This window comes from Beauveria bassiana (genome assembly GCF_000280675.1).
Source record: "Beauveria bassiana ARSEF 2860 unplaced genomic scaffold BBA_S00043, whole genome shotgun sequence".
Lineage (NCBI taxonomy): Eukaryota > Fungi > Ascomycota > Sordariomycetes > Hypocreales > Cordycipitaceae > Beauveria > Beauveria bassiana.
Genome location: NW_007930878.1, coordinates 29,231 through 40,501, shown reverse-complemented (window position 1 = coordinate 40,501; position 11,271 = coordinate 29,231). Strand labels below are relative to the sequence as shown.

Sequence of the window (11,271 nt, the reverse complement as noted above, 5' to 3'; positions counted from 1 at the left end):
GTTTGAAACAGGGGCTTCGATGAAGAAATGGAATACTTGGCGACAGAGTATAGAGACCTTTATTGAACATCACCCTCAACTCGGGGATATCTCTTCATGGATGGCTTATACAGATAAACTTATGTGTAGTGTCTAGAAACACTCACACCAGCTAAATTCTGACTGTTTACTTATGATGTTATTCATGCGACTGCTGACGCCGGTAGATGCCTATGTTTCTATGGCTGTTCAGACTTGAGAGGATTTCTAGATTCTAGATTCTGCGATGGTTGTTACCTGGACCACCAACCGGTCGATGGCTGTCTAGAGTGATGGAATAGCTGCCTGACGCACAAGATCATATAAACACCAAAGCCCCCTGACGTGATCGAGGTGCAAAGACTAGAACTCCCACCCTTCACCAACGTTCTGCAAGGATGCTACGAAATCGAGCCGGCCAAGTGCACTCTCATGGGTGAGTATATAACTGCATTTTTGAGACCAAATCAAACTTACAGATTTTTGCAGGCAAAATGACGCGCAACGAATCGATTCAGATACATCCGATCGCAAGCAAATGTGAGGCGATCCCGCTCGTGCAAGAGCAACATGCTGATTCAGACAAGGTACTCTACCAGCTTCAGAAACAAGGCAGATCTATACAGCAGCAGTCATCCATACGGTCGCGTAGTTGCACGGCAAATGAGCGAGCGTCAGCAATTTGGCAAATGGAAGCTGCATATCGCAAGCCTTCACAGTGAGTCTGGAGCTGGCAGCGACCACACAATAGGGCCGCCAGTACTTGCACAGACTACACCGATCAATGCGACTGGTTCATTTCGAATACTGGGTGATGACGTTCAAAGGATTATCTTCTCGCATTTGGATTATCAGTCCCTCATTTTTCTTTCGCAGACCAGTCACCACTTTCATCAGATGGCTCGACCAGAGCTGGCCGATCAACAAGATCAGTTGCAGTTCGTCATGAGAGCTGAGAAGGAGTTCAAGCAGCACTTCCCCAACGAAAAAAGCCCTGGAAATTTTGCTTGCTACTTTTGCTACCGCGTGCTCCAAGCGGACTCTTTCAGGGAGGACCAAGCTCATGAAGCGTTCTTGGATTGCGACGGCAGTTTTGTTCTCGACGTCAAACCCGAAAACGCTGCCAAGTATGTTCGAGGTCGATCCTGGAGAAATGGGGTGCAACGTATCTGATCTTGCGTCCCAATGGCACGACATACTGGGCGCACAGGAGAACTCTTGGAAACAGGCAAATGGCTAGAAGCTTTGATAGGGAATACCGGGGGTTTGGACTGGACGTTGACGTCTATGATTTACGACAAGGTCAAACCAAAGAATATCTTCTGCATTTCCGCGGACGACCAGCGGAGGAATGTCATTGGGCAAAGGAGGATATGCTGAGCCCTGAGCTCCGGTCCGCGATTACATACCAGGCCCCGTGATTTATGTTGAAGCTAGGATATATCCATATTTCGCAGCCGCGCACCATGCCGACCAAGTACTTTCACATTCTCACCACATACATCTGTATGTATCAGGCAATGAGGGGAGACAAAGAGACTGCTGAAAAGCACTTGGAACATTGTTCATTCGATTTGAGACAAAACTATCGCCATTTTCTTCAGTACTACATAAGTCTGTTGCCGCAGTAAGCCGTGAGCGGAGGGTTTAGCGGCCTTGCTAGAGTTGCCAGGTGGATCAACACATTAAACTCTACATCTACATATAGGAGGTAGCAAGCACCCTCTCCTAGATAATACGCAATAACAATTCAGTTCGAATTTATCGAACAGCATGCAAGTAGGTGGCAGTTGATGTCTGACACTATGGGATATACAAAATTGCCGGAGGCTATAACCGCTCCCTATACGAGGCAGATTATTCTTAGTCTGAGGAGAGGCAGCAGGTTCGACGCCTCGGCAACAGACCCTTTTCGTGCACAATGTGCCTACTGGCACCAACCTAGATAGCCTCAATCAATCACGAATCTTCTGACAACCACGTTCCCTCGCTACTGCAGCCGCTTGACGTCCGGCAGCGTGTGTGTAAGATGTGGGGTGGAGAAGCGCCTTGGTGAAAAACAGCGTGGCGCAGAGATACCGGGCGCACGAGGCGCGTCGCCCGTCAATCGAAAGCACTTCCACCTTACCAGGGCCTCAAACGAACAGTTTTGAACAGTATTCTGCAGCCAAATCACTTAATTAAGCCTCCGCCGAAATGAAAGTGATCGCCCATTTCTGCTAGCCCTGTATCCCGCTTCTCGGAATAGGTTGGGCTGGTCTGCCTATATCCGATGGCCGCCTGATCGGGGTCCCATCATGCCATCGAGGCTCGCTCTTGTGACGCGTAACCCTTCTTAGGAGGGAGTGCACAAACTTATAAAGTCGCCGTACTCCTCAAGCTCAGCTTTCTCTACTTCTCTCTCGCTATCTGCCATCGCAACACTGACCCGCGAGCGCCCTCGCCCCAGTAGAGCACACGTGACCTGTCGCGTCACTCATCTTCATTCCCCAAAGTCCTACGCGACCACGAATGCTACCAGACGCCTCGAAATGACGCTGACCGAGGAACAGCGCAAGGTCATCGCGGATTATCCACTTGATGACTCGCTTTCCCGTTTTTCGGACAAGTTGTGTTACTTAGATGGATCTAAAGACACCTGGCGCAGCGATATCGCCACTGTCCTGTCCATTTTGGTTGGATCTTCTGCAGCATTCAACCTCCATTTATCAGATGGAGATAGCAATGTGGCAGGTAGGCTGATTCCCATACCGCAAAAAGTCCGAGGAGGCTCACTCGAGTACGATCATTTCCGCCCACTTGCCGACGCCGTCGCCCTTGACTCTCCCGACAACGACATCTGGACCGCGGTCATCAATCTTATTGACGCTGTCAACCCGTCGACACCTCCGCCAACGAGCATTATTCCCACCGGCTGTGGAACACCAGTCAAATCAAGCTCCAGCCGGCTCGAAGACAGCGAAACGCGCGACATCGTTGAGCACGAGTTGTTCTACGAAATAAAAGACTGCACCCATAGGGGAGTGCCCGGGTTCTTCGAAAAGCACTTCGATACAGCAAACTGGACCAAGGCTCAGGCAAAAATGCTTAAGCTGATCCTTGCAAATCACGACGGAACAAAATGGAAGGACTTCCCGGCTGACCCTTGGGAACCAGCTGTGTGGAAGTGGCTGCAGGGGCTGAAGGAGACAGCCTTAGCCGGGGCGCAATATATTCTGTATACCAACAAAAGCGCGACCGAGTTTAAAGCACGCAAGGGCCAGATGGACATCTTCTTCCAGAAGCCGAAACGAACGGAAGGCCGATTTGAGTATAAACACGTCCTAGTCGCTGGGGAGCACAAACGGTCCCTTGCGACGACGGACTTCAAAGCATGCATGTTGCAACTAACGCGACATGTTCGAAGCATCTTTGCCGACCAACCGATGCGCAGGTTTGTGCACGCGTTCACCATCAGGGCTACGACGATGGAGCTGTGGATCTACGATCGCTCTGGCGCCTATAGCTCGGGCGAGTTCAACATTCATCACGAGCCGGGGAAGCTGGCGCGTGCTCTTGTTGCATATGCCACTATGGACGATGCTTCTATGGGTTTAGACATGTCTATTGAGTGGAAAAACAGTCATCGCTACATCACAATGGAAGATGGTAACGGCGATGACAAACGTGTGGAACTGAACGGGCTGCTTGTCTGGCAACGGGCCGTGGTATGCAGGGGAACAACCTGTTTTTCGACGAGGCACGGCGTGGCTAAGTTTTCCTGGCGTTTGGATAAGCGCCAATCATCCGAAGTCAGGCTTCTAAAGCTGGCACAGGAGAGGGGCGTGGAAGGCGTTGCTACACTGGTAGGGCATCGGGAGATTACCAGCATTGCTGCGCTGCGAGCGGGCCTGGACTTTGCCAGCGGCACACGGCATGCCTTTCGAGTGATAGCCCACGACCGCACAGGCGGGTATAATCGCCCGCCGGGCTCGGAGAGCAGCGGCTCCGGCCGAAAACGCAAGTCCTCAGACAATAATTACAATAATCCTCGTCGCACGTCGCGGCGATCCAACAGTCAACAGTCTACACTGAGGCAAGCGTACGATCAATCGACCGAAGCAAACGACGAAGCAAGCGGCGAAGCGAAGTCGAGCATAAACACCCCAAACCGAGAGGACCCTTACGAGAACCGCATTTTGTCCTGCCTTGTCATTTCCCCTGCGGGACGTGTCCTCAGCGACTTCAGCACCATCCGAGAGCTGCTCGAAGCACTCCATGACGCCATCAGAGCGCATCAATCCCTGTACCTAAAGGGTGAGATACTACATCGCGATATTTCGTCGAACAACATCATCATACCAAGTCCCGGGAAGGCCGATGGGTTCAAGGGAATGCTCATCGACCTTGATCTTGCCAAGGAACGAGATAGCGGTCCTAGCGGTGCACGCCATCGGACAGGTACGATGCAGTTCATGGCGATCGAGGTGCTCCGCGGCGTTAACCACACCTATCGCCATGACCTGGAATCTTTTTTCTATGTTCTCATATGGATGTGCGCACGCTGTGCATGGGATGGAGTGAAATGTTTCCGCAAAAAGGGCGAAGCAGCGCCAGAAGAAAGCCTTTTGCGCAAATGGGAGATCGGAAGCTTCAAGGATATTGCCGACGCCAAGGAAGGCCATATGACGGTGAACAGCCTCGAGCGCATTATGAACGAGTTTCCGGAGTCATTCAATATCGCCAAACCACTGTGTTTGCGCATTCGGTCAATATTATTCGGAGATACAGCAAGACTGATGTTTGGGACACCGGCTGGAGATCCGGGACAGCTTTATGACAGTATCATTGCTGCATTCGGCAAGGCTATCAATGACTGCTAGTCGGTTGGATATTTGGCGTACGGAGACACAATTCGGCGCGCTTTCGAAACCCCTTCACTCGGCAGACACGAGGTTGGACAGCTAGATATTTGGCAAAACTGTGTGTTCTCTGGCATCTCGGCCAGTTAGGCGCAGACCAGAAAATATTCGTTGCAAATATCACGAACCGTCAGTATGAATATTGCTCTAGATGCGTGACAACCTACGCAGGTTACAGCTACTTCAAAATCTCATGGCGTGCATTTGGCAAAGTGAAAACTGGCAAGTCGGTAGAGGCACCATGAGCACATGCGCTTATCGTGATCACTGGTGCAGGCTAGCTAGGCATAAGCCTGGCCCCTAGGTCTAGCCATGTGTGCATACTTACCACGCAGGGCAGCTTGGTTGAATCAACTCGCTAGTGGCCCATCACGTAAACGAAAAACGACAGAATGGACTCCGAGTGCCATCGTATTGCAACATGTCCGCCGCCACTGTGTGAAAGCTTGGAGCAGATCATGAGGGGAATTTTTAAGGGCCTACAACGGAGTCGCTAGACAAGCAAACATATCCACACTACATATACAAGAGGTAGCGCCTTGCCCTAGACCATGTATAAATTAAATAATGATGATTCAATTTGCCTACTATATATGGACTTCGTGGTAAAGCCGGATTTTTTCCATCAACAGCCAGCTCAAGTCTCGATGAAAGATTCTATGGACTCATTATGCCATATATCTGGAGCAGAGAGGATATCAATAAAAAGGTACCTGAATTTACTACGACAATGACTAAGAATAATAGCAGCGAATACTCCTTAATATTTACCGTATAGATGGTGAAACCACGACAGATATTCTTAAGAATTATTACGTGGAACTATTAGGGTCGATCGATAGCCCAGCTTTATATGCGGAACTTGTGGGTGAGTCGGTGGATGACGAACTTGGAAATGCAACGAGACTATTGCGCGATGTTCAATGCTGCGCCCCATCATTGATTTCTAAACTATTCCACCGCAACTTCTTTGGCATCTGTATAGATGGAGCTACCCGTGTGATGATCAACAGGGTTACTCCTGAGTTTGACTTTCCTAAGTCTCGAGATCTTGTTGCGAAGTTGACGCGACCAGAAGCATGGGTAGATGGATAGGATGAAGAAGAACAGCAGTAGTCAATGTCCTTTTAGTTCAGATTTGCCTTGGTCTTTCTTTTCTTTGAATTATATATAAACAGTCGTGCTGCTTCACAGGTACCAGTCCGTCTGTAGCAACTCGCAGACTTTCGATTTGCTTATCATTTGTGGTAAACAGATTCGGGTGAACCATCCCCCCCCCAAACAAAAATTTCACGCCGTGTTTGACCTGAAGACCGATGGTCTGTCGATTAAAGCGGAAGATCTCCTGCGATATGACGAATAAGATATGCTAATTTCTTCCGGCTATGAGCTCTGCAGATACGGAAGGGCGTGCTGTCAAGCCGAGGGCGAGTCAAAGGCAAGCCGGCTACCTCTAAGTAGCAATGGATAACACCATGATGTTATAGACTCTTAACGAGCAATATGTTTACACTATATATATTCCGTCTTCCCGTATTATTAACAACATACTCTACTTGAGATAACTATGGTTCTATTCGTCCTTTATACTTGATTCACAGCTTTTTGTATTACGTAAGTCATGACGCGGAGTTAGTTATCTATTTTATTAACCCGTTTAGATAATGTGTTCCTTGGAATTCGTTGAATATCGCTGTGCCCGATGTGGGAGGCGAAGTCAACCTACACAGCGCGGAGAAGGGTGGTGTCTCATCGCCTCTCGACGACACAAGTCTTGCGCAGTTCTTTCAGGCACGCCAATTACGAAGGAGATAGTCCAAAACTGTGATAACTCTTCATGCTATAAGAAAGATAAGGTCTAAGAAGCTCTATGATAATAAGACCATATTTCTTACTGGTCATGGGGATGACGAGATGGCTCTCATTCGTGGTCTAGATCCTTGTTATGTGGGACAGATGCTTCTAGGGTCAAATTGGAAATACTATAGACCGATAGTATTATAAATAGTGCTATAGATTCTGTTGCTTTTGTTAGCTACTTCAAAGTATGGCGTACATTTGGCAAAAGTGAAAAGTTCCAAAAGCCTTCAGACTATGAGGTGAGTGCTATCAGCGCTATAATGGAATAGTGAATAACAAGTCAAGTCGTACGAAGTTTGTATCCTCGTGGAGGTGGGAAAAACTGTTCGCGATCTACTCCCATCATATAATGTACAGCTTCATGGCCACGCAGATGCCTACGCGCTGTACGCCGACGGACCTACAGCAGACGATAAGAAGACCGAAATAGACTATATCATCGACCTGTTCAAGTCTGTGAGCAAGAAGACGTCTCTGTCGGGAGAGGACTTATTCAAGCATAGTCATGCGTGCATTCGACCCTGGGAGCAGAATGGGGGGTGTTTGCTTATCATGAAGGGTATCACTGTGAATTGGTTCATTTGCCCGGCAACTGATAGCTTCGTCAGTATATACTCGAAGCTTTTCTGCCAATAGTAGGCTTACCTGTCTCAGTCGGCTCTCTCGTTTCAATTGGCGGGTTGGCACATGGTTTTGAGCTCGCGGAGGTGTTCGAGGCACTTTCGTCGTCTGAGGAAATGTCAATGACTAGGCTGTCTGAATACTTTTGACTCGGTATTAAGTAAAGATATCTCCGCCGTTGCCGTCGCTGCTGCTGTCGCTGCTGCTGTCCCTGTCGCCATCAACAGCGGTCGTGCCGTCTAGAGGCTGAGTCGTTCCCGATGACGTCTTGAATTTGTTTCTTCCACACCTTGGTCCCTGAATTATAATGCAAGACTACTTCGCAATTGAGCCAGTAATGGTCTATAGGAGAAAAGCGAGATGGAAAGTGACCCAGGTCAATTATTGTTCTGTTGCTTTAATCTCGTACAATACCGCACTTGGAGTGCTTCCTTTGACCGTTCTTCAAATTTGGCGCAAAAGCGCGAATGGATCTCAGCCCAACATAGCCCTTCTTCTTCCTTCCATCTAGCGAGCCATTGGTCTTCCGATGCTGTGAACCTCCTTCTTCCATTGTTCTTCGCGATAGGCTTAGCTTGACCTTGCTGCTTAGACCGTTTGCGAGGTTTGCGAGCTGCCTGCCCGTGTTTTGCGCAGAGATCCCAGTCAAACTGGAACAGGAATGTGGCCTTGCCGTCCATGATCGTTCGTTTTAGTACCACATCCTGCAAGATCCATTCATCGAACGCCGCATCCGCGGGCTCCGCCACAGCATGTACATCCTCTTGCGCTGCAGAAACCGGCTCTGATGCCTGGTCCAACCCCGCCAATTCACAATGAACGCTTCGTTGACGTCGCGATTTGAGTTTACAAGACTGTGTTTGGAGTTTGCGGCGCTTGCGGGATGCCTGTTCTTCGTCACCAGATGGGCTGTCGCTATCGTCTTCTGATTCGTCACTTGGTGATGGGCAATATTCCGGATCGTCTACTGCCCCACGCAGGCTTTCCGCTTCAGACTGCTCGGTACCGTGGTCCACAAATGACTCCCGTGACCTCTTGTTCAGCGCCCGAGCGGTGGCCGTCCTCATGAGTGGCTCCTCGTCGCATGTGTACTCTCGTTCGCGTGGATCGTTGGCGGCCTTCTCTGGTAGGTTTGTCCCGGTGCGGATTTGATCGTCGATCTCGTCCTCGCCGTTGCCAAGAGCTGACATGGAAGTACAGCTTGTTTGCGTAGAAACGGCGTCCCAGACTTGCGATTCAGGCGATAGTCTATTCGGGCGCGAGGAGGCCGGCGTTGAGGCTATGGGACTCCCAATTCGAGAGATCGATGATGAAACTCTCGTTGGGCAGTCCGCCGGCTTAACCAGCGAAAATGTGGCGCTCTGATATATTCGGCTACGGTCAAGTAGCGGAGAAGAAAGCGGTCCGTGGGATGGTTCACGCACATCCCCGGAATTTGACGTTTGCTCGCTATCACCAACTATAATTTGATACGTTAGCGATGCTCGCCCTTGATCGGCGATCGCATGCACGCCACGAGACAACTTACCGGTGCTGCGCATTTTCCCAGTTTCTTCTAGAGACCGCACTCCAGTTCGCACCGAAGGTAGCGTTTCATCAGATGACTTCTCGCACGACGTATCGGTGTCGCCAAGAGCCGTGTCGGAAACGTCGAACGAGTCATCTTTGATTGATGCCAGCTTTTGCGACGGTGCTGCCAATGCATGGGAATGCAGCTGACTGTCAGCACACCACGGTATCTCTGATGAAGAGGGCTTTTTGATGCTTTGATCGTCTGCCGATACAGAACAACTATGGGCATGTGAAGAATTAGCGTCCCGAGGCGAAGATTCACAAGACGAGCTACCAGTCTGTGATCCATCAGTCATCGAAGTGGGCGTGGATGTACATGTTCGAGGTGTCGACGCAGAAACGCCATTCAGGCATTCAGCAGCTAGGTCAACAGTCGGCCTGTGGCTCTCGTTGAGTTGTTCATGATCGGGAGGCTTGGAGTCGGCCATTTGGTCAATTGCTTCATGCACATCCTTGCATTGTGACGATTGCTCAAAGCCATCATCTGACATACCATACAGTTAGCGGTGGGCTCATCGGCCACGCATTATAGGCCACTTACTTGTGCTGCCCACTTTTCCAGCGTTTTCCAGAGACTGCACGATAGCCCGGATTGGCGGCATTGTTTCATCAAATAATTCGTGAGACGCGTCGTTGATGTCTGAAGCTGCATCTTCGGAAATGTAGATAGCGTCGTCTCTGCTTGACGCCAGCCTTGGCGACGAGTGAGGCGATCCTTTCGGCACAACAATCATTCCACGACTTTCATCCAGCGGCAACGGCGAGGGCTTCGGCAGTGGCCGAGGTGGGCGAGGATGCGATTGACCCTCGACGCACCGTGGCCTTGACAGCGGTCGTGGTGCCCAAAAGATCTGATAATCGAGATTGGATTGAGAGGCCATGTTTCGTGATGCAGCGGGCGTAGAAACGTCGCTCTACGCTCCTGTTGTTTGTGTTGCGAAGAGACGTCGATGTTGCAGGCGAGGAGAGGGAGTGAAGAGTGGCGTGCAAACCAGTGAGCCCAATACAAAGACTTCTGCGCAAGGTGAACCTTTTATAGCTTGGCAGATAGCGGTCCAACGCCACTTATCGTCCGCGCCCTTTTCAGTAGACAGGCCGTCCAGACGAAGAGAACACTTTCATCGGTCTCCCATGCCGATTTTTCACCAGAAGCAGGGCATTTGCGTCAAGAGATTAAGCCACTCGGACACTCTCGGGCCAGCTGCAGCAATCCGCAGTTTGACGTAGGATCAGACAGCTGACATGTGCCACCCAATCATATTTCATGCCTCTTGAATCACCAGCGTTAAATGTGTGAGTTATTGCATCCATCGTCCGGTCGCGACCGTACTGCCACGTCATCAGTGTCATCTTGCACCCATCCAAATGCAACGCCCGCCGCAAATCACTTAGGCTTGGCGACGCATAGGACCTATGCTTTTGCGCGGCCGCGTTTTGATTGGGTGGTCGATCGCGAGGAAAGGTGCTCGGTCGGGCCAGAGGAGACGGAGGACAAGGGCAATGCTCCAAAGCCGAAATGAGTCCGGGTCGAGACCAAATCAGCTGCATATTTCACCGCGACGTACATCACGCAGGTTCAGCTCGGTGGATTCCCGTAGTCGTGGATATGACACGTCAGACGGGCTGTGTCGGAGGCCTCCGAGCCTTCTGAACGCTCTCAATCCTTCATGGCTGTTGTCAAGCCCGCTTCTCACTGGCGAGGGCTGGCATCTGATTGCGAGGGCGAGGATGAGGTTCTGTCAGCTCAAAACAGAGAACTGCCTGCGGCAATCTGCCTCCAGGAGCGCCAGCAAAGTAACACCGTAAATTTCGGCCAGAAAACAGCGCTGGAGGGTTGCGACAGCTGCTTGTGGATGGCAAGCATGTTTCGCGAGGCGGAGGACGCCGTAGGCTCAAGTCGAAATTATGGGGGGGGGGGGGAGCGCAGCGTGCGCGGATTCCGCCGTTTCGTCGCTGAGTCGCAGGGCACAATCAAAGACGTGAGCGCCGCAAAGGAGGCTATGAAGGGGGGTGGGAAGAAGGAAAAAGTTGAGGGAAGAGGGCAAGCCGGCGACGCGGGCAGGAGGGAGTACTTTATAGCTGGCGCGCAAAGCGGCGAGGCACCAGCAGGGGCTGGGCGGGTGCCACCAAACCCGGAGGGGAAGGCCGCGACACTGAGATAATACTAGTAGTGCTTTTATAATTTCTTAAAATAAATAATAAGTAACTATAGCTTAGACTAGGTTAGTAATTTCTAGTAAATATTTTATATAAAGACTAATACTAAATAACTACTTTTAATAATATTTTACTTATAAAT

The 11,271-nt window shown here is 50.4% G+C and overlaps 4 protein-coding genes across 4 annotated transcripts in view; 3 read left to right on the top strand and 1 right to left on the bottom strand.

The window, feature by feature from the left end:
• The window catches only part of BBA_08966 (uncharacterized protein), a gene marked incomplete at both ends in the record, with an annotated part of 1,762 nt that extends 571 nt beyond the window's left edge, over nucleotides 1–1,191 (top strand). Inside the window, 3 exons of the mRNA XM_008604063.1 lie at nucleotides 355–458; nucleotides 508–558; nucleotides 624–1,191. Of these exons, the coding sequence (XP_008602285.1) occupies nucleotides 355–458; nucleotides 508–558; nucleotides 624–1,191 (723 nt within the window). The remainder of the gene's footprint in view (nucleotides 1–354; nucleotides 459–507; nucleotides 559–623) is intronic.
• A 1,358-nt stretch (nucleotides 1,192–2,549) lies between these two features.
• Nucleotides 2,550–4,880, top strand: BBA_08965 (serine/threonine-protein kinase Sgk2; the record flags this gene model as incomplete). Its single annotated transcript, XM_008604062.1, has 1 exon — nucleotides 2,550–4,880. The coding sequence occupies one exon, from the start codon at nucleotides 2,550–2,552 to the stop codon at nucleotides 4,878–4,880; it is 2,331 nt and encodes a 776-aa protein (XP_008602284.1).
• Nucleotides 4,881–7,777: 2,897 nt separating this feature from the next.
• Nucleotides 7,778–9,853, bottom strand: BBA_08964 (uncharacterized protein; the record flags this gene model as incomplete). Its single annotated transcript, XM_008604061.1, has 3 exons — nucleotides 7,778–8,859; nucleotides 8,929–9,456; nucleotides 9,514–9,853. The coding sequence occupies 3 exons, from the start codon at nucleotides 9,851–9,853 to the stop codon at nucleotides 7,778–7,780; spliced, it is 1,950 nt and encodes a 649-aa protein (XP_008602283.1).
• A 786-nt stretch (nucleotides 9,854–10,639) lies between these two features.
• BBA_08963 (uncharacterized protein) lies at nucleotides 10,640–11,134 on the top strand (the record flags this gene model as incomplete). Its single annotated transcript, XM_008604060.1, has 1 exon — nucleotides 10,640–11,134. One exon carries the CDS (start codon nucleotides 10,640–10,642, stop codon nucleotides 11,132–11,134), a length of 495 nt encoding a protein of 164 aa, XP_008602282.1.
• Nucleotides 11,135–11,271: the final 137 nt, after the last annotated feature.